Source organism: Panulirus ornatus, chromosome 9 (genome assembly GCF_036320965.1).
Source record: "Panulirus ornatus isolate Po-2019 chromosome 9, ASM3632096v1, whole genome shotgun sequence".
In the NCBI taxonomy this organism is placed as follows: Eukaryota; Metazoa; Arthropoda; class Malacostraca; order Decapoda; family Palinuridae; genus Panulirus; species Panulirus ornatus.
In genome coordinates this window covers 39,220,775-39,244,296 of record NC_092232.1, presented here as the reverse complement: position 1 = coordinate 39,244,296, position 23,522 = coordinate 39,220,775, and the positions used below count along the sequence as shown (strand labels likewise).

The 23,522-nt window shown below is 40.5% G+C and overlaps 1 protein-coding gene across 4 annotated transcripts in view; it reads left to right on the top strand.

Moving 5' to 3' along the window:
- Positions 1-23,522, top strand: part of IntS14 (integrator complex subunit 14) — a 206,815-nt gene that overhangs the window by 57,529 nt on the left and 125,764 nt on the right. For all 4 annotated transcript variants that reach the window (XM_071665059.1, XM_071665061.1, XM_071665060.1 and 1 more), the window contains exons 3-6: positions 4,749-4,919; positions 11,749-11,913; positions 12,277-12,360; positions 15,785-15,895. In XM_071665059.1, coding sequence (XP_071521160.1) covers positions 4,749-4,919; positions 11,749-11,913; positions 12,277-12,360; positions 15,785-15,895 — 531 coding nt within the window. The remainder of the gene's footprint in view (positions 1-4,748; positions 4,920-11,748; positions 11,914-12,276; positions 12,361-15,784; positions 15,896-23,522) is intronic.

The following is a 23,522-nucleotide window of genomic DNA, read 5'->3' as shown; positions in this document are numbered from 1 at the left end:
GTGCAAAGTGAGAGGGTTAGGGAAAATGATTTGGTAAACAGAGAAGAGGTAGTAAAAGCTTTGCGGAAGATGAAAGCCGGCAAGGCAGCAGGTTTGGATGGTATTGCAGTGGAATTTATTAAAAAAGGGGGTGACTGTATTATTGACTGGTTGGTAAGGTTATTTAATGTATGTATAACTTATGTCGAGGTGCCTGAGGATTGGCGGAATGCGTGCATAGTGCCATTGTACAAAGGCAAAGGGGATAAGAGTGAGTGCTCAGATTACAGAGGTATAAGTTTGTCGTAGAAAGCGACTAGAGGGGACGGGAGCGGGGGGCCGGAAATCCTCCCCTCCTTGTATTAACTTTCTAAAATGGGAAACAGAAGAAGGAGTCACGCGGGGAGTGATCATCCTCCTCGAAGGCTCAGAGTGGGGTGCCTAAATGTGTGTGGATGTAACCAAGATGTGAAAAAAGGAGAGATAGGTAGTATGTTTGAGGAAAGGAACCTGGATGTTTTGGCTCTGAGTGAAACGAAGCTCAAGGGTAAAGGGGAAGAGTGGTTTGGAAATGTCTGGGGAGTGAAGTCAGGGGTTAGTGAGAGGACAAGAGCAAGGGAAGGAGTAGCAATACTCCTGAAACAGGAGTTGTGGGAGTATGTGATAGAATGTAAGAAAGTAAATTCTCGATTAATATGGGTAAAATTGAAAGTTGATGGAGAGAGGTGGGTGATTATTGGTGCATATGCACCTGGGCATGAGAAGAAAGATCATGAGAGGCAAGTGTTTTGGGAGCAGCTAAATGAGTGTGTTAGCGGTTTTGATGCACGAGACCGGGTTATAGTGATGGGTGATTTGAATGCAAAGGTGAGTAATGTGGCAGTTGAGGGAATAATTGGTATGCATGGGGTGTTCAGTGTTGTAAATGGAAATGGTGAAGAGCTTGTAGATTTATGTGCTGAAAAAGGACTGATGATTGGGAATACCTGGTTTAAAAAGCGAGATATACATAAGTATACTTATGTAAGTAGGAGAGATGGCCAGAGAGCGTTATTGGATTACGTGTTAATTGACAGGCGTGCGAAAGAGAGACTTTTGGATGTTAATGTGCTGAGAGGTGCAACTGGAGGGATGTCTGATCATTATCTTGTGGAGGCTAAGGTGAAGATTAGTATGGGTTTTCAGAAAAGAGGAGTGAATGTTGGGGTGAAGAAGGTGGTGAGAGTAAGTGAGCTTGGGAAGGAGACCTGTGTGGGAAAGTACCAGGAGAGACTGTGTACAGAATGGAAAAAGGTGAGAACAATGGAAGTAAGGGGAGTCGGGGAGGAATGGGATGTATTTAGGGAATCAGTGATGGATTGCGCAAAAGATGCTTGTGGCATGAGAAGAGTGGGAGGTGGGCTGTTTAGAAAGGGTAGTGAGTGGTGGGATGAAGAAGTAAGAGTATTAGTGAAAGAGAAGAGAGAGGCATTTGGACGATTTTTGCAGGGAAAAAATGCAATTGAGTGGGAGAAGTATAAAAGAAAGAGACAGGAGGTCAAGAGAAAGGTGCAAGAGGTGAAAAAAAGGGCAAATGAGAGTTGGGGTGAGAGACTATCAGTAAATTTTAGGGAGAATAAAAAGATGTTCTGGAAGGAGGTAAATAGGGTGCGTAAGACAAGGGAGCAAATGGGAACTTCAGTGAAGGGCGTAAATGGGGAGGTGATAACAAGTAGCGGTGATGTGAGAAGGAGATGGAATGAGTATTTTGAAGGTTTGTTGAATGTGTCTGATGACAGAGTGGCAGATATAGGGTGTTTCGGTCGAGGTGGTGTGCAAAGTGAGAGGGTTAGGGAAAATGATTTGGTAAACAGAGAAGAGGTAGTAAAAGCTTTGCGGAAGATGAAAGCCGGCAAGGCAGCAGGTTTGGATGGTATTGCAGTGGAATTTATTAAGAAAGGGGGTGACTGTATTGTTGACTGGTTGGTAAGGTTATTTAATGTATGTATGACTCATGGTGAGGTGCCTGAGGATTGGCGGAATGCGTGCATAGTGCCATTGTACAAAGGCAAAGGGGAAAAGAGTGAGTGCTCAAATTACAGAGGTATAAGTTTGTTGAGTATTCCTGGTAAATTATATGGGAGGGTATTGATTGAGAGGGTGAAGGCATGTACAGAGCATCAGATTGGGGAAGAGCAGTGCGGTTTCAGAAGTGGTAGAGGATGTGTGGATCAGGTGTTTGCTTTGAAGAATGTATGTGAGAAATACTTAGAAAAGCAAATGGATTTGTATGTAGCATTTATGGATCTGGAGAAGGCATATGATAGAGTTGATAGAGATGCTCTGTGGAAGGTATTAAGAATATATGGTGTGGGAGGCAAGTTGTTAGAAGCAGTGAAAAGTTTTTATCGAGGATGTAAGGCATGTGTACGTGTAGGAAGAGAGGAAAGTGATTGGTTCTCAGTGAATGTAGGTTTGCGGCAGGGGTGTGTGATGTCTCCATGGTTGTTTAATTTGTTTATGGATGGGGTTGTAAAGGAGGTAAATGCAAGAGTCCTGGAAAGAGGGGCAAGTATGAAGTCTGTTGGGGATGAGAGAGCTTGGGAAGTGAGTCAATTGTTGTTCGCTGATGATACAGCGCTGGTGGCTGATTCATGTGAGAAACTGCAGAAGCTGGTGACTGAGTTTGGTAAAGTGTGTGGAAGAAGAAAGTTGAGAGTAAATGTGAATAAGAGCAAGGTTATTAGGTACAGTAGGGGTGAGGGTCAAGTCAATTGGGAGGTGAGTTTGAATGGAGAAAAACTGGAGGAAGTGAAGTGTTTTAGATATCTGGGAGTGGATCTGTCAGCGGATGGAACCATGGAAGCGGAAGTGGATCATAGGGTGGGGGAGGGGGCGAAAATTTTGGGAGCCTTGAAAAATGTGTGGAAGTCGAGAACATTATCTCGGAAAGCAAAAATGGGTATGTTTGAGGGAATAGTGGTTCCAACAATGCTGTATGGTTGCGAGGCGTGGGCTATGGATAGAGATGTGCGCAGGAGGATGGATGTGCTGGAAATGAGATGTTTGAGGACAATGTGTGGTGTGAGGTGGTTTGATCGAGTAAGTAACGTAAGGGTAAGAGAGATGTGTGGAAATAAAAAGAGCGTGGTCGAGAGAGCAGAAGAGGGTGTTTTGAAATGGTTTGGGCACATGGAGAGAATGAGTGAGGAGAGATTGACCAAGAGGATATATGTGTCGGAGGTGGAGGGAACGAGGAGAAGAGGGAGACCAAATTGGAGGTGGAAAGATGGAGTGAAAAAGATTTTGTGTGATCGGGGCCTGAACATGCAGGAGGGTGAAAGGAGGGCAAGAAATAGAGTGAATTGGAGTCATGTGGTATACAGGGGTTGACGTGCTGTCAGTGGATTGAAGCAAGGCATGTGAAGCGTCTGGGGTAAACCATGGAAAGCTGTGTAGGTATGTATATTTGCGTGTGTGGACGTGTGTATGTACATGTGTATGGGGGGGGGTTGGGCCATTTCTTTCGTCTGTTTCCTTGCGCTACCTCGCAAACGCGGGAGACAGCGACAAAGTATAAAAAAAAAAAAAAAAAAGTTTGTTGAGTATTCCTGGTAAATTATATGGGAGGGTATTGATTGAGAGGGTGAAGGCATGTACAGAGCATCAGATTGGGGAAGAGCAGTGTGGATCAGGTGTTTGCTTTGAAGAATGTATGTGAGAAATACTTAGAAAAGCAAATGGATTTGTATGTAGCATTTATGGATCTGGAGAAGGCATATGATAGAGTTGATAGAGATGCTCTGTGGAAGGTATTAAAAATATATGGTGTGGGAGGCAAGTTGTTAGAAGCAGTGAAAAGTCTGTGTATGTATATATGTATATATTTGTATACTTTTAAATATATTGGTATGTATATGTGCGTGAATGGATGTGTATGTATATACATGTGTTTGTGGGTGGGTTGGGCCATTCTTTTTCTGTTTCCTTGTGCTACCTCGCTAACGCAGGAGACAGCAACAAAGTATAGTAAATAATGAGATAAAAATATTCTTTATTATTGATTATTTGGCTGTTTGCATACTTGTAGGTTTGCTGTTTTTTGTTTACAGATTTAATTTTATTTAAGTGTTTTCTCCATTCCATGTGTATAGAAATAGAGTATGGCATAACAAGAAGGAAAATCAAAGTTTTGTGGTGTGTGGTCATGGTAATTAGTAATTATGTTGACCATACGTTAGTTCACATTGTTTTAGTAAGATCATGTTTATGATTTCAAATTCATTGTAGGACAGTAGTGCCCATATTGTTAGATGTATTTTATTCATTGCATCATCATTGTAGTTGAGTAGGATGGTGTTTTTAGTCTCCTTCATGCATCTCCTATATTTAATTCCAAATAGTCCAAGATTGTACCTCATTTAACTACATCATCCTTCCATCCAGTTCCATGCCTTACATCTGGTTTTCCCCTTCTGTGCATTCCTTTCACCTGACACACAAACACAGTTTTTTGTCATCAATCCAACGTCTGCTGTTTTCATATGGTGAAACCATCTAGGAACACTTAAATTTTCACTACCACTTATTTCTTCTGTTAAAAATCTCATTCTGACCCCCTTTTATTTCATTTTGTCCACTCCACTTTCCATAGTTAGAAATTCTTTCTCATTTTGTATTGTGTCACATTCTGTTACTGCATACACATGTTTGTCCTTCAGTATAAGCTTAACTGTGCTTTCCGACATTGAATGAAAAACTGGTTTATTGAATTATACTGTGTTCAACAGATAGTGTTCTCTTCAGTCTACAAAGTTCTGATGCCTTTCACTAGGGATTTTGAAGCTATCAAGAATGCTCTGAATTTGGTAGATGAGTGTGACAAGACCAGCATTGAGGTGGGATTGATGGGAGCAGCACAGCATATTCTAGAAGAATGGGGAAATGGAACGCCATGTCAGGTAATAAAAATTACATACCATGAATGTTGTCTTATAATCCCAGTTCATGTTCTAGATACTTTTTAATCTAAAATGTTTCACATTTCTTTCATGTAAAGCAGGATGATGCATGTAGACAGTCTGACTTTTAAATCACCTATCAGCAATGTAAAAACATTGTAAAAGTCTGTTTGTTAGTTCAAGTAATAGATGAGTAAAGCAGCTGCTTCATCTTACTGTAAGGAAGAAGGATGTTCACAGTGACTTACTTATTTGATTAGTGTACACAAAGATGGGAGTAAGGTTGATGGATGAGTGGTGGTAGCACTTTTTGAATGCCTCAATTGAGGCTTGGTTCAACTGTTCTCAAAGTTAGTATGCTTTAAGAATGAGGCATGGCATCAGGAAAGACAGGAGACAAGCCTTGCACTTCATCTGTTGGAAGAGTTAGTGATGATTTGCATGTTTTAATATCAAAGATAATGCTTGCTGGCAAGTCCCAAGCATGGATAATGGCCTTGATGAAGTGGTCAGAGTTGCACTATCTAAATACTTAATGTGCTTTAAAGCCCATTTATATGTTTCTTCAAGAGTCATTTGCTTGAAAAAATGTGGTCTTTCTGTTATGAATTTATCATGGATAATGTACTCAGTTTTTATGCTATACTGGCCCACAACTAGGTTGTCCGGGGGAAAAAAAAGAAAAGGAGCTTAACTTCACAAGAAAATGTAATTCTGCTCAGCTAGTTTTTAAGTCATCGCCAGCTTCTCGCTGCTGCAACTTAGCCTTCTAGTGTCCCCGTTACCACTGTTGCTTATACAGTGTATTTCTGTTGTTTTTCTCAGAGTATACCTGAATTTATAAAATATTTGTCTAAATGACTTTTGAAGGTATTTGTTGTCTTAGCATTCACTATGTTTGATGGTAACTAATTCCAGTGCTTAGCTCACCTATAGGAAAAGCTTTTTCCCACGTCCGTACTACATCTGTTAGCTTTTAGTTTTATTCCATTTGTCCTGGTAACCGTATTTTCTTGTGCTTTGAAAAGATGTTTGTGATTTACTTTATCAAACTTGTTCAGAATTTTGAATACTTGGATTAAGTCACTGCGAAGTCTACATTTTTTTAAGGGAGAAGAGATCCAATTGTTTTAGCCTCTTTTTGTATGCCAGATTTCTAAGGGATGGGATTAATTTTGTCATGCATCTTTGTACTTGCTCTAATTTTTCCTCCTCTTTTTTATAGTTTAGGGACCAAAACGACTGTATATTCAAGATGTGGTCTAACTGGAGAATTATGATGTGTGAGAATTGTTGCCAGTGTCTTGTAATCTGTGTTCCTGGCGATGAAACCTAACATTTGGTTGCCTTTTTTACTTGCTGCTTGACACTGTTCAGTGTATTTCAGATTGTTGCTAATGACAACTCCAAGGTCCTCTTCTTCACTTACTTTAGTTATAGAGTTTTCAAATAGTTTGTAATCGTAACATATATTGTCTCCGAAGTGCATAACTTTACACTTGTTTACATTCAACCTCATTTGCCATCTGTCTGACTGCTCTGTAAGTTCAGATCTCTTTGAATCATTTTGCTGTCCCACCTGTTTACAGCTCTACCCCCTAATTTAGTATTGTCAGCAAACTTGGAGATCTTAGATATGAGACTGAATTCTGGGTCAGTGATGTATATTATGAAAAGAATTGGGCCTAGGACGACCCCTGTGCACTCCACCCATTATGTCTAGCCAGTCTGAGGCTTTGCCGTTTAATACTACATACTGCTTTCTTCCGATAAGCCAGTCTTTGATCCATGTACAGAGTTCTTCACTGAATCCATGTGCTTTAGGTTTATGTAAAATTCTCTTGTGGGGTACTTTATCTTCTCTCTGCTATTGCACAAGACATGGAGATGTGTGGTTCTTCTTTTACTATCATTGTCCTCAAGACTATAATTTTTGCAATTGATGGGCCTGAAGCCCAAACAACCAACCAGCCTTCTACAACAAGGCACCATCCTTTCTTCACGATAGAGAGGACCACTGCAAGAAGGAAAAAGACTTTTCACAACATTGTGACAATTTTTCAATTTCACAATGTCATCTTCTCACAAGTTCTTGGTCACTTACAGTTTGTACCATTAGTGTACAGTAATACTTCTGCTGCTAGTATATTCTCAGTTGAAAGTGTAAACTTCAAAGTTGTCATTGTTCTTGGGGTGTCAGAACACCGACAGTGACCTTAACTTGCACTATGCATTTTTCATTGTTAATTTTGTCTTTGTGTCCCATGTCCATGCAAGAAAACAGATGCAATCCTTGGTGATAGACTCTTTCTTGAATACGTTGAGCCCATCAGGCTGCAAATTATTCTTTGATCTATGGGTTAAATTGATGATATACAGATGGAAGAAATTTTTCAAAAATATTTCTAGACACTAGCACAGCAGGGAAGATATGCAAAATAGTTTTCCAGTAGGAGTGCTTGCAGCATTGAAGTCTCCTGGCAGCCAGACCTTATGACAGTGTTGCCATGTCTTCAACAAAGATGATTTTCATTTCACTTGTTAGTGAGTTCCTTAGTAAGCCAAGCCCATTCTTAAACCCTGAAATCATGTTTTTTTTTTTTTTTTTTTTTTTTTTTTTTTTTTTTTTTTTATACTTTGTCGCTGTCTCCCGCGTTTGCGAGGTAGCGCAAGGAAACAGACGAAAGAAATGGCCCAACCCTCCCCATACACATGTACATACACACGTCCACACACGCAAATATACATACCTACACAGCTTTCCATGGTTTACCCCGGACGCTTCACATGCCTTGATTCAATCCACTGACAGCACATCAACCCCTGTATACCACATCGCTCCAATTCACTCTATTCCTTGCCCTCCTTTCACCCTCCTGCATGTTCAGGCCCCGATCACACAAAATCCTTTTCACTCCATCTTTCCACCTCCAATTTGGTCTCCCTCTTCTCCTCGTTCCCTCCACCTCCGACACATATATCCTCTTGGTCAATCTTTCCTCACTCATTCTCTCCATGTGCCCAAACCATTTCAAAACACCCTCTTCTGCTCTCTCAACCACGCTCTTTTTATTTCCACACATCTCTCTTACCCTTATGTTACTTACTCGATCAAACCACCTCACACCACACATTGTCCTCAAACATCTCATTTCCAGCACATCCATCCTCCTGCACACAACTCTATCCATAGCCCACGCCTCGCAACCATACAACATTGTTGGAACTACTATTCCTTCAAACATACCCATTTTTGCTTTCCGGGATAATGTTCTCGACTTCCACACATTTTTCAAGGCTCCCAGAATTTTCGCCCCCTCCCCCACCCTATGATCCACTTCCGCTTCCATGGTTCCATCCGCTGACAGATCCACTCCCAGATATCTAAAACACTTCACTTCCTCCAGTTTTTCTCCATTCAAACTCACCTCCCAATTGACTTGACCCTCAACCCTACTGTACCTAATAACCTTGCTCTTATTCACATTTACTCTTAACTTTCTTCTTCCACACACTTTACCAAACTCCGTCACCAGCTTCTGCAGTTTCTCACATGAATCCGCCACCAGCGCTGTATCATCAGCGAACAACAACTGACTCACTTCCCAAGCTCTCTCATCCCCAACAGACTTCATACTTGCCCCTCTTTCCAAGACTCTTGCATTTACCTCCCTAACAACCCCATCCATAAACAAATTAAACAACCATGGAGACATCACACACCCCTGCCGCAAACCTACATTCACTGAGAACCAATCACTCTCCTCTCTTCCTACACGTACACATGCCTTACATCCTCGATAAAAACTTTTCACTGCTTCTAACAATTTGCCTCCCACACCATATATTCTTAATACCTTCCACAGAGCATCTCTATCAACTCTTATCATATGCCTTCTCCAGATCCATAAATGCTACATACAAATCCATTTGCTTTTCTAAGTATTTCTCACATACATTCTTCAAAGCAAACACCTGATCCACACATCCTCTACCACTTCTGAAACCACACTGCTCTTCCCCAATCTGATGCTCTGTACATGCCTTCACCCTCTCAATCAATACCCTCCCATATAATTTACCAGGAATACTCAACAAACTTATACCTCTGTAATTTGAGCACTCACTCTTATCCCCTTTGCCTTTGTACAATGGCACTATGCATGCATTCCGCCAATCCTCAGGCACCTCACCATGAGTCATACATACATTAAATAACCTTACCAACCAGTCAACAATACAGTCACCCCCTTTTTTAATAAATTCCACTGCAATACCATCCAAACCTGCTGCCTTGCCGGCTTTCATCTTCCGCAAAGCTTTTACTACCTCTTCTCTGTTTACCAAATCATTTTCCCTAACCCTCTCACTTTGCACACCACCTCGACCCAAACACCCTATATCTGCCACTCTGTCATCAGACACATTCAACAAACCTTCAAAATACTCATTCCATCTCCTTCTCACATCACCACTACTTGTTATCACCTCCCCATTTACGCCCTTCACTGAAGTTCCCATTTGCTCCCTTGTCTTACGCACCCTATTTACCTCCTTCCAGAACATCTTTTTATTCTCCCTAAAATTTACTGATAGTCTCTCACCCCAACTCTCATTTGCCCTTTTTTTCACCTCTTGCACCTTTCTCTTGACCTCCTGTCTCTTTCTTTTATACTTCTCCCACTCAATTGCATTTTTTCCCTGCAAAAATCGTCCAAATGCCTCTCTCTTCTCTTTCACTAATACTCTTACTTCTTCATCCCACCACTCACTACCCTTTCTAAACAGCCCACCTCCCACTCTTCTCATGCCACAAGCATCTTTTGCGCAATCCATCACTGATTCCCTAAATACATCCCATTCCTCCCCCACTCCCCTTACTTCCATTCTTCTCACCTTTTTCCATTCTGTACACAGTCTCTCCTGATACTTCTTCACACAGGTCTCCTTCCCAAGCTCACTTACTCTCACCACCTTCTTCACCCCAACATTCACTCTTCTTTTCTGAAAACCCATACTAATCTTCACCTTAGCCTCCACAAGATAATGATCAGACATCCCTCCAGTTGCACCTCTCAGCACATTGACATCCAAAAGTCTCTCTTTCGCACGCCTGTCAATTAACACGTAATCCAATAACGCTCTCTGGCCATCTCTCCTACTTACATAAGTATACTTATGTATATCTCGCTTTTTAAACCAGGTATTCCCAATCATCAGTCCTTTTTCAGCACATAAATCTACAAGCTCTTCACCATTTCCATTTACAACACTGAACACCCCATGCATACCAATTATTCCCTCAACTGCCACATTACTCACCTTTGCATTCAAATCACCCATCACTATAACCCGGTCTCGTGCATCAAAACCGCTAACACACTCATTTAGCTGCTCCCAAAACACTTGCCTCTCATGATCTTTCTTCTCATGCCCAGGTGCATATGCACCAATAATCACCCACCTCTCTCCATCAACTTTCAATTTTACCCATATTAATCGAGAATTTACTTTCTTACATTCTATCACATACTCCCACAACTCCTGTTTTAGGAGTATTGCTACTCCTTCCCTTGCTCTTGTCCTCTCACTAACCCCTGACTTCACTCCCCAGACATTTCCAAACCACTCTTCCCCTTTACCCTTGAGCTTCGTTTCACTCAGAGCCAAAACATCCAGGTTCCTTTCCTCAAACATACTACCTATCTCTCCTTTTTTCACATCTTGGTTACATCCACACACATTTAGGCACCCCACTCTGAGCCTACGAGGAGGATGAGCACTCCCCGCGTGACTCCTTCTTCTGTTTCCCATTTTAGAAAGTTAATACAAGGAGGGGATCATGGTAAACACCTTTATTCCCCTTAGAGCATGAGTATGAACACTCTTGCCTACCACAAAACAAACAAATCACAGTTTGTGCCTCCATGTTTGCATAGGCAAACATGGTCACTCATTCCTTTGTTTCTTTCTTGCCAGATAGTGAATGTTTATCTGCTACATCAGATGTGATTTTTGGGCAAGCAGCACCAGTCATCTGCATTGTATATCTTTTTCAGAATGAAGTTTTTATCTTTCACTTACAGGAAGCTCATCAACATACTTTTCAGTGCCTTCATGGTCAGCTGAGGGTTTCTCACCTCATGTTTTGAAGTAGCAGATGCCATGCTGCAACTTTACTCTTTGCTAATATGCTCCTAAAATGTCACAAGGCTCACTGATCTGGTACTCCTTGAAAATCTGTTTGGCTTCACACAGAAGTAACCCAGAGGTATTCCTTCAATGTAATACTGTTTAAACCATTAATTAAAAAAAGCTGTCAAGATTGGCCGATACATTGTAAGATTAGCAGTGCCCTAATTAGATTCCTTTGCCCTCAGGTAGTGCAGTGATGCACCCTTTCCTAATTTCTTTGATATTTTCTCTTTCTGCAAAAATGTAATCACTTCTTTGCTGGATTACGTCCACCACTATCACTCAGGTGCTTGTTGGATGATATTATAAAAGCAGACTTAAAGAAATGGGACAAGAATACATATAAAAGCAGAATATATAAGAATGGGACAAAAATACTTGAGGAAATTACAGACATTTACAACAGTAAAGACTTTTTTTATGTTGGTAATTAAAATATAAAAATTGATAGTAATTCTGAGTGTCTTGGGCCACAAATTCTGGGAGTTTAAGGATTTTAGAAGCACAGATTTTTGATTCTCAAAGTTCTCTTTTCTGGAACTTGAAAACTTTGTACTGCTTCGTGCTTTTACATTACAAACATTTGTTAATGTTTCACCATGTCTGTCTCAGATAAATTTGTTATTATTTTCAGATTGTTTTAGTGACAGACGGCAATGCAGGAACAGGACAGCACTCTCTCCAAAAGTCAATGATGTCCTCTCATTCACGAGGAGCATCACAGTTCCCTTTACCATTCCCATTTCCTGCAAAATTAAACATTGTTTGTATTGCAAATCCAAATGAACAATGCCTCCAGGTACAGTGATTTTTTTTTAAGCATGATGATGAGTTGACTACAAAAAACTTTCTTTGGAAGTACTTATATATAAGCAAGTCCAGTAGCTTCAGTAATCTAAATAAGCAAGCACCAGTTCTTACTGGCTGACTTAAACCATAAATAGATCCATGACATTTTCAGTTTTTAATAAATTTCCAGGATATTTTGCTCAGGATATCACAAATCTCATTGGTTCATAGTAACGTACATCTCATAGTGAAGGGTACATCTAATTCAGAACTGATTTTCACTTCAAAATGCACTATAAACCTAGAAGAAATGCATATACAGATATTTGTATTATTCTGTGATATTGATTATGGTCTTCTTTTTTTTTTCTAGACCTCTAAACCATTGTATCAGAGATTAATAGAACTCAATGGAGAGGGAGATATATTAGTTCCTGAGGGAGGGCTCAATAAGAAGGTAAGTGATAGTTGTAGTTGAGAATGATGCTTGCTTTGTATTGGCAGTTGTGATAAGAAAGATAGATAATTTCAGTGGAAGTAGTTTAAACATAACTGATCAGTTGGTAAAATCATAGTCAAAATGAATGTGGAAAAAGTTTTTGATTGCATTTTGACAAATTATATCTAAGGGTACAGAGGAGAAAATTAGATAGAGGATATAAGATGTTTGTGAAATTATTTGAATAGCAGATGCAAGAACAAGATATCTAAGTATTCTGTGTATATATTGTGTTTCATAATTTCTGCCATAGGTCATTTTGCCTTGCGAGCCCTGAGAGATATCTTGGATCTCTGGGGTTAGAAACCTTGTAACCCCTACCTTTTGATGCGTGTGAGGTACCACCAGGAAAAGACAATAAAGGCCACATTTGTTCATGCTCAGTCTCTTGCTGTCATGTATGATCCACTGAAACTACAGCTTCCTTTCCACATCCAGGCCCTACAAAACTTTCCATGGTTTACCCCAGACGCTTCACATGCCCTGGTTTGATCCATTGACAGCACGTCGACCCCGGTATACCACATCGTTCCAATTAACTCTATTCCTTGCACGCTTTTCACCCTCCTGCATGTTCAGGCCCCGATCACTCAAAATCTTTTTCACTCCATCTTTCCACCTCCAATTTGGTCTCCCACTTCTCCTCATTGCCTCCACATCTGACACATATATCCTCTTTGTCAATATTTCCTCACTCATTCTCTCCATGTGACCAAACCATTTCAAAACACCCTCTTCTGCTCTCTCAACCACACACTTTTTATTACCACACATCTCTCATACCCTTTCACTACTTAGTCAAACCACCTCACTTCACATATTGTCCTCAAACATCTCATTTCCATCACATCTACCCTCCTCTGCACATCTCTATCTATAGCTCATGCCTTGCAACTGTATAACATTGTTGGAGCCACTATTCCTTCAAACATACCCATTTTTGCTTTCTGAGATAACGTTCTCGCTTTCCACACATTCTACGGTGCTCCCAGAACTTTCCCCCCCTCCTTCACTCTGTGACTCACTTCCACTTCCATGGTTCCATCCGCTGCCAAATCCACTCCAAGATATCTAAAACACTTCACTTCCTCAGTTTTTCTCCATTCAAAATTACCTCCCAGTTGACTTGTCCCTCAACCCTACTATACCTAATAACCTTGCTCTTATTCACATTTACTCTCAGCTTTCTTCTTTCACACACTTTCCCAAACTCAGTCACCAACTTCTGCAGTTTCTCACCCGAATCAACCACCAGCACTGTATCATCAGCGAACAACAACTGACCAGTTCCCAAGCCATCTCATCCACAAAGGACTGCATACTTGCCACTCTCTCCAAAACTCTTGCATTCACATCCCTAACAACCCCATCCATAAACAAATTAAACAACCATGGAGACATCACGCACCCCTGCCGCAAACCGACATTCACTGAGAACCAATCACTTTCCTCTCTTCCTACTTGTATACATGTCTTACATCCTCGATAAAAACTTTTCACTGCTTCGAGCAACTCTCCTCCCATGCCAAATATTCTTAATACCTTCCACAGAGCATCTTTATCAACTCATAATATATGCCTTCTCCAGATCCATAAATGCTACATACAAATCCATTTGCTTTTCTAAGTATTTCTCACATACATTCTTTGAAGCAAACACCTGATCCACACATCCTCTACCTTTTCTGAAACCACATTGCTCTTCCCCACTTTGATGCTCTGTACATGCTTTCACCTCTCAATTAATACCCTCCCATATAATTTCCCAAGAATACTCAACAGATGTATACCTCTGTAATTTGAGCACTCACCTTTATCCCCTTTGCCTTTGTACAATGGCACTATGCCTGCATTCCACCAATCCTCAGGCACCTGACCATGAGTCATACATACATTAAATATTCCTTACCAACCAGTGAACAACACAGTCACCCCCGTTTCAGATAGATTCCACTGCAGTACCATCCACACACATATTAATATGTGTGTGTGTTTGTGTGTGTGTTTGTGTGTGTGTGTGTGTGTGTGTATGTGTGTATGTGTGTGTGGAGAATGGTGTTATAGGGCTATGCCTACAAGAGGTTACACTGCAAGTGAAAGTTACATTTGATGAGGCTTTATCACTGGAATTGCAGTGTTGTCAAAAATTTTCTATTCCAGTGTAGTGTAGAATTTCCTGATACTGGAAATTATTACAGTTTTTGGCTGGAGGAGTCTTTAGAAAAGTCCTGGTGACACCAAGACTCTTTCATAGATATTGGTCTTGGGGTTATTATAAATGATAAATAGATTGAAGAGAGAGAGAGAGTATATTGGAGAGAGGCTCTTGAATGGTTTGCTTTTGAGTGAAACAAAGTTTAATTGGATGTGAGGGAGAACAGGTTGAGAATGTTGTAGGAGTAAGCTAGAAGTCTGTGTAAGGGCAAGAGCTGAGCAAGGGGTAGCGCCTCTGCTGATGGAGATGTGGGAATGTGCGAAAGAGTGTTTGGAATTGAGCCCCAGGCTGATGTTGGTAGAAGTGAAAGTGGATTACAGGAGGTGGGCGATTATTAGCACTCATGTACCTGGAAATGAGAGGAGTAAGGAAGAGAGGCAAGTGTTTTTGGAGGAGCTGAGTAATTCATCAGTTTTCATGTAAAGGATCAAGTATTAGTGTTAGGTGATTTGAATGAAGGAGTAGGTAATGTCACACTTGAGGGTATGATTAGAGGGCATGGAGTACCCCATGATGTGAAGGGTAATGGTGACCAGCTTGTGGAGTCACAGTCTGGAAAGGATTGGTGATTGAAAATACTTGTTTTAAAAAGAGCAACCTATTCATTATTGTATGTGGGTGCGTAGGGTACATGGTAAATGGGTTTTATTGGGTTATGTATAAATTCATAGGAATACAAAAAAGGGTCTCTTGGAATTGAGGTACATAGTTGATGGGATGTCTGATCACTTCTTAGTGGAGATGAGCTTGAAGGTTTGTGAAGCCTTTAGGGAAAGAGGAAATTATATATGTGAGAAGAGGATGATGAAAGTGTGCTTGGAAAAGAGGCTTGTGTGGGGAAAAGGTAGGAGAGATTGGCATGGGAACAGCAACTGTCATATGAGAATTATATGGTGGCAAATTGTGACTGACCCTGGAAGTAAGTGGGTCATGACATCATCGCCACTGTAGGGTTGGGTTGTTGATTAGCTGAGGCTCAAAACTAAAGGTGCTGGTCATTACTGCTGGATGTATGACAGGCATTTACCTCACCAGAAATCATGGGGTTACAGAGTCAACCCCAAAGGATCCTAAGAATTCGCTTAAGCTCACAGGACAATCACAGAATTATCTATTTTTAAAAACACTTTTTTCTGACAGTATTCTCTCTTCTTTCCTTGCAACCAGTCTGTAACAGAGATGTTTGAGCAGCTGATTAAAAGCAACTTTTCATCCTACTCTGGGACCCTCCACTGTGGCAAGTTGTCTGCTCCTATTACCTTATCCCCTCCACCTCAAGTAAGTTTCCTAATGATTTTGTCATAGTCAGTAATTCTTAAGTGCAATGTTATACTGCAAAAAAACTTTTTAATAATTTTGTTTTATAATGTGTATGGTAACAAGAAAATTAGTTAATGTGCCTGATGATAGGGTAAAGAAAGTAGTTGGTGCATCTTTAAGAAGGTAGTGTTGAAGTTTAGTGTAAGAATTACATAGGAATAAGTCTTACTATTTTAGGTGGCAAGGTATATATGGTAGGATTGTGACTGATTTTGTGAAAAGGATCATTGAAGAGCTGTACAACTAAGGAAGAGAAGGGAAATGTAGACAAGATATTTACACACACAGGTAATGGAGAAAGGTATAGAGAAAAAGAAGAAAGTGAATTTATTTATTATGTATTTAGGAAAGTCTTATGATAAAGTTTATGAAACATCACTTGGAAGAGTTTTGAATGTGAGGTGCTTTGGAGATTTATGAATGCTGTTTAGGAGTATTAAAGTAATGCTTCCTCATGAGGATATGGTTGTTAAAGTTCAATGAATGTAGGAATGAGTCAAGGCTGTGCTTTGTCAATATGGTTGTTTAACCCTTTAAGCAGACACATAGATTCCCTGGTGCTTCTGAAAGATTGCCTTGGGATTGTGATAGATCATTTGAAAAGATTATTAAAGATCAGTATCACTTAGAAAGAGAAAGGAGAATATAGACTAGATGTAGGCAGATAGTAAAGAATGATTATGAGAAAAAGAAGTGAATACAGCATTTATAGATTTGAAAAAGACATACGATCAAGTTTATGGAAAGCCTCTGGTGTGCAAGAAAGACTTCAAAATGCTTTTAGAAGTATTTATAATGCAAGTAGTTCTTGTACATGACATATGGTAATAAAAGTGAGTGGTTTGAAGTATATTTGAGAATATCTCAAGGTTTTGTGTTGTCACCTTGGTTGTTTAATCCCTTAAGCAGGCACATAAATTTCCTGGTTCTTCTGAAAAATGGCCACTTTTTCACATAATGAGAAAAACAGTTTTCCTCCCTTGCAAAATAAAAAGAAAATCAATAATTAGAATTAGAGAACAGCAGAGAAATAAGTGAAATGGGCTTATTCTTACCCTTGGAAAAATATAAACTAATGGTTGGAGTTTACATTATTCCTGAGATAGCTCTGAGCTTTACACAGCATGATGTTGACATGTCTCTATTGCCACCCCTCATTTATATAATGTTGCATGCACCTGGTATTTTCTATCATCATCATTTGATTTTTATCATCAAAATGTTTATTTGCATCACTAGACTCATTGTAATGGAACAAACACTGTTTAGTGGTCTACTTTGATATCCTCTCCACACCATGGCTAAAGGACAGCTGAAGAACTCATACTGAATTGTTGTATAAGGAGGCCTTAGATATCATGCACCATCACCATAGACCTACAGATATTCATATGTTGAAGGGTAAGCATGTGTTGTAGATATACGTAAGGTCCCCTCTACCAAGAGAATGTAGGTCCGTATGAGGTCTGGTTAAAGGTTTATTCTCTTGTGGATAGGATGGAGCATTATGTGCTGTGAGAGTGATGTGGGTTGAGAATGGTGCAATGATGAACCATGGCACTGTGGATTTGAAGTTATTACTTTTTTGTATGCAGATTATGGATTTTTGTGAGGTGAATCAGAGGAAGAGTTGGGTGGAAAGGAAGTTAGATTTATGGAGTGTGTTTGGAGAGGATGATGAAAGGAAGTGCAGGTGAGATTGATTTTCTTGATTTAGAAAGAAATGAATAGTTGCAGTGCAATATGAATTTGAACAGTGAAGTAAAGTAAATGAGATTAGGTATTTGTTATTGATTGTATGTAAAGTTGGCAGCTGAATTTGAGAGTAGTGTAATGCGAGGGTGAAGAAAAGAGGTTGCAATGGAAGCTCTGGTGAATAGGAAGAATTTAAAGTTTAGGGTGTGTAAGAAGCTTGTTTGCTGGAGAACTTTTCTCGGTTTTGACCATGAGATGTGAAACCTTACTGGATAGGTCAAGCACCTGTCTGTGACACTGACTGTGACCACACTGGCTGGGTCTTGCATAAATATCTGATCATTTGATATGACTTCACAGCTTACATTTCAACTTTACTGTAGAACTAAGCAAAATATCTACGTGCTTTATACAGACTAGTGATATTAACCTAGAATGTGAAGAATTGACGTCATTTGCTATGTCAGAAAAGCTTGATATCATAAGAGCATCTGAGGCCTGGATAAATTCCACAAAAAGGCATTTACCAGCAGAGTTAGCAGTCCTCAGGTCTAATAATTTTTTGTAAAAGGTAGACTTCACAAATCAGATGGAAATGTTCTGCTTTTATTACACTACAGTTTACAGGAAACTTGGTTAAAAGATTAGATGTCAGTGGGTATGTTTAATTGTATATTATGCAAATAAATATATTCTGTTGTTTTTTATTATACTTTATCGCTGTCTCCCGTGTTAGCGAGGTAGCGCAAGGAAACAGATGAAAGAATGGCCCAACCCACCCACATACATATGTATATACATACACACACGCACATATAAATACCTATACATTTCAACGTATACACAAATATACATACACAGACATATACATATATACATATGTACATAATTCATCCCTGGGGATAGGGGAGAAAGAATACTTCCCATGCATTCTTCGCGTGTCGGAGAAGGCGACTAAACGGGACAGGAGTGGGAGGCTAGAAATCCTCCCCTCCTTGTATTTTAACTTTCTAAAAGGGGAAACAGAAGAAGGAGTCACGCGGGGAGTGCTCATCCTCCTCAAGGCTCAGAGTGAGGTGATTAAATATGTGTGGATGTAACCAAGAAGACAAAAAAGGAGAGATAGGTAGTATGTTTGAGGAAAGGAACCTGGATGTTTTGGCTCTGAGTGAAATGAAGCTCAAAGGTAAAGGGGAAGAGTGATTTGGGAATGTCTTGGGAGTAAAGTCAGGGGTTAGTGAGAGGACAAGAGCAAGGGAAGGAGTAGCACTACTCCTGAAACAGGAGTGGTGGGAGTATGTGGTAGAGTGTAAGAAAGTAAACTCTAGATTGATATGGGTAAAACTGAAAGTGGATGTAAAGAGATGGGTGGTTATTGGTGCTTATGCACCTGGGCATGAGAAGAAAGATCATGAGAGGCAAGTGTTTTGGGAGCAGCTGAGTGAGTGTATTAGTAGTTTTGATGCACGAAACTGGGTTATAGTGATGGGTGATTTGAATGCATAGGTGAGTAATGAGGCAGTTGAGGGAATAATTGATGTACATGGGGTGTTCAGTGTTGTAAATGGGAATGGTGAAGAGCTTGTAGATTTATGTGCTGAAAAAGGACTGGTAATTAGGAATGCCTAGTTTAAAAAGAGAGATATACATAAGTATACGTATGTAAGTAGGAGAGATGGCCAGAGAGCATTATTGGATTATGTGTTAATTGATAGGCGCGTGAAAGAGAGACTTTTGGATGTTAATGTGCTGAGAAGTGCAACAGGAGAGATGTCTGATCATTATCTTGTGGAGGTGAAGGTGAAGATTTGTAGAGGTTTTCAGAAAAGAAGGGAGAATGTTGGGATGAAGAGAGTGGTGAGAGTAAGTGAGCTTGGGAAGGAGACTTGTGTGAGGAAGTACCAGGAGAGACTGGGTACAGAATGGAAAAAGGTGAGAACAAAGGACGTAAAGGGAATGGGGTAGGAATGGGATATATTTAGGGAAGCAGTGATGGCTTGCGCAAAAGATGCTTGTGGCATGAGAAGCGTGGGAGGTGGGCAGATTATAAATGGCAGTGAGTGGTGGGATGAAGAAGTAAGATCATTAGTGAAAGAGAGAAGGGAGGCATTTGGATGATTTTTCAAGGAAATAATGCAAATGAGTGGGAGATGTATAAAAGAAAGAGGCAAGAGGTCAAGAGAAAGGTGCAAGAGGTGAAAAGAGGGCAAATGAGCGTTGGGGTGAGAGAGTATCATTAGATTTTAGGGGAGAAAGAATACTTCCCACGCATTCCTCATGTGTTGTAGAAGTCGACTAAAGGGGATGGGAGCGGGAGGCTGGAAACCCTCCCCTTCTTGTATTTTAACTTTCTAAAAGGGGAAACAGAAGGAGTCATGTGGGGAGTGCTCATCCTCCTCGAAGGCTCAGATTGGGGTGTCTAAATGTGTATGGATGTAACCAAGATGAGAAAAAAGAAGAGATAGGTAGTATGTTTGAGGAAAGGAACCTGGATGTTTTGGCTTTGAGTGAAACGAACCTAAAGGGTAAAGGGGAAGAGTGGTTTGGGAATATCTTGAGAGTAGAGTCAGGGGTTAGTGAGAGGACAAGAGCAAGGGAAGGAGTAGCACTACTCCGGAAACAGGAGTTGTGGGAGTATGTGATGGAGTGTAAGAAAGTAAACTCTAGATTGATATGGGTAAAACAAAGTTGACAGAGAGAGATGGGTGATTATTGGTGCATATGCATCTGGGCATGAGAAAAAAGATCATGAGAGGCAAGTGTTTTGGGAGCAGCTGAGTGAGTGTGTTAGTAGTTTTGATGCACGAGACCAGGTTATAGTGATGGGTGATTTGAATGCATAGGTGAGTAATGTGGAAGTTGAGGAAATAATTGGTGTACATGGGGTGTTCAGTGTTGTAAATAGAAATGGTGAAGAGCTTGTAGATTTATGTGCTGAAAAAGGACTTGTGATTGGGAATACCAGGTTTAAAAAGAGAGATATACATAAGTATACGTATGTAAGTAGGAGAGATGGCCAGAGAGTGTTATTGGATTATGTGTTAATTGATAGGCATGCAAAAGAGAGACTTTTGGATGTTAATGTGCTGAGAGGTGCAACTGGAGGGTTGTCTGATCATTATCTTGTGGATGCAAAGGTGAAGATTTGTAGAGGTTTACAGAGAAGAAGAGAGAATGTTAGGGTAAAGAGAGTGGTGAGAGTAAGTGATCTTAAAAGGAGACTTGTGTGAGGAAGTACCAGGAGAGACTGAATACAGAAAGGAAAAAGGTGAAAACAAAGGAGGTAAGGGGAGTGGGGGAGGAATGGGATGTATTTAAGGGAGCAGTGATGGCTTGCACAAAAGTTGCTTTTGGCATGAGAAGCATGGGAGGTGGACACGTTAGAAAGGTTACTGAGTGGTGAGATGAAGAAGTAAGATTATTAGTGAAAGAGAAGAGAGAGGCATTTGGACGATTTTTGCAGGGAAATAATGCAAATGAGTTGGCGATGTATAAAAGAAATAGGCAGGAGGTCAAGAGAAAGGTGTAAGAGGTGAAAAATAGGGCAAATGAGAGTTGGGGTGAGAGAGTATCATTAAGTTTTAGGGAGAATAAATAGATGTTTTGGAAGGAGGTAAATAAAGTGCATAAGACAAGGGAACAAATGGGAACTTCAGTGAAGGGGGCTAATGGGAGGTGATAACAAGTAGTTGTGATGTGAGAAGGAGATGGAGTGAGTATTTTGAAGGTTTGTTGAATGTGTTTAATGATAAAGTGGCAGATATAGGGTGTTTTGGTCGAGGTGGTGTGCAAAGTGAGAGGGTTAGGGAAAATGATAGGGTAAGCAGAGAAGAGGTAGTAAAAGCTTTGCGGAAGATGAAAGCCGGGCAAGGCAGCAGGTTTGGATGGTATTGCAGTGGAATTAAAATAGGGGGTGACTGTATTGTTGACTGGTTGTTAAGGTTATTTAATGTATGTATGATTCATGGTGAGGTGCCTGAGGACTGGGAGAATGCTTGCTTAGTGCCATTGTACAAAGGCAAAGGGGGTAAGAGTGAGTGCTCAAATTGCAGAGGTATAAGTTTCTTGAGTATTCCTGGTAAATTATATGGGAGGGTATTGATTGAGAGGGTGAAGGCATGTACAGAGCATCAGACTGGGGAAGAGCAGTGTGGTTTCAGAAGTGGTAGAGGATGTGTGGATCAGGTGTTTGCTTTGAAGAATGTATGTGAGAAATACTTAGAAAAGCAAATCGATTTGTATGTAGCATTTATGGATCTGGAGAAGGCATATGATAGAGTTGATAGAGATGCTCTTTGGAAGGTATAAAGAATATATGGTGTGGGAGGCAAGTTGTTAGAAGCAGTGAAAAGTTTTTATCGAGGATGTAAGGCATGTGTACATGTAGGAAGAGAGGAAAGTGATTGGTTCTCAGTGAATGTAGGTTTGTGGCAGGGGTGTGTGATGTCTCCATGGATGTTTAATTTGTTTATGGATGGGGTTGTTAGGGAGGTGAATGCAAGAGTTTTGGAAAGAGGGGCAAGTATGCAGTCTGTTGTGGATGAGAGAGCTTGGGAAGTGAGTCAGTTGTTGTTCGTTGATGATACAGCGCTGGTGGCAGATTCATGTGAGAAACTGTAGAAGCTGGTGACTGAGTTTGGTAAAGTGTGTGAAAGAAGAAAGTTGAGAGTAAATGTGAATAAGACAAAGGTTATTGGGTACAGAAGGGTTGAGGGTCAAGTCAATTGGTAGGTAAGTTTAAATGGAGAAAAACTGGAGGAAGTGAAGTGTTTTAGATATCTGGGAGTGGATCTGGCAGCGGATAGAACCATGGAAGCGGAAGTGAATCATAGGATGGGCGAGGGGGCGAAAGTTCTGGGAGTGTTGAAGAATGTGTGGAAGTTGAGAACATTATCTTGGAAAGCAAAAATGGGTATGTTTGAAGGGATAGTGGTTCCAACAATGTTATATGGTTGCGAGGCGTGGGCTATAGATAGAGTTATGCAGAGGAGGGTGGATGTGCTGGAAATGAGATGTTTGAGGACAATATGTGGTGTGAGGTGGTTTGATCGAGTAAGTAATGTAAGGGTAAGAGAGATGTGTGGAAATAAAAAGAGTGTGGTTGAGAGAGCAGAAGAGGGTGTTTTGAAATGGTTTGGTCACATGGAAAGAATGAGTGAGGAAAGATTGACCAAGAGGATGTATGTGTCAGAGGTGGAGGGAACGAGAAGTGGGAGACCAAATTGGAGGTGGAAAGATGGAGTGAAAAAGATTTTGAGTGATTGGGGCCTGAACATGCAGGAGGGTGAAAGGAGGGCAAGGAATAGAGTGAATTAGAACGATGTGGTATACTGAGGTCAACGTGCTGTCAATGGATTGAAACAGGGAATGTGAAGCATCTGGGGTAAACCATGGAAAGTTCTGTGGGGCCTGGATGTGGAAAGGGAGCTGTGGTTTTGGTGCATTATTGCATGACAGCTAGAGACTGAGTGTGAACGAATGTGGCCTTTGTTGTATTTTCCTAGCGCTACCTCGCACACATGAGGGGGGAGGGGGTTATTATTTCATGTGTGGCGAGGTGGCGATGGGAATGAATGAAGGCAGACTATGAATTATGTACATGTGTATATGTCTATATGTGTATATATATATGTATACATTGAGATGTATAGGTATGTATATTTGTGTGTGTGGATGTGTATGTATATACATGCGTATGTGGGTGGATTGGGCCATTCTTTCGTCTGTTTCCTTGCGCTACCTCGCTAAGGCGGGAGACAGCGACAAAGCAAAGCAAAATATAAATACATAAGTATACGTATGTAAGTAGGAGAGATGGCCAGAGAGTGTTATTGGATTATGTGTTGATTGATAGGCCCGGGAAAGAGAGACTTTTGGATGTTAATGTGCT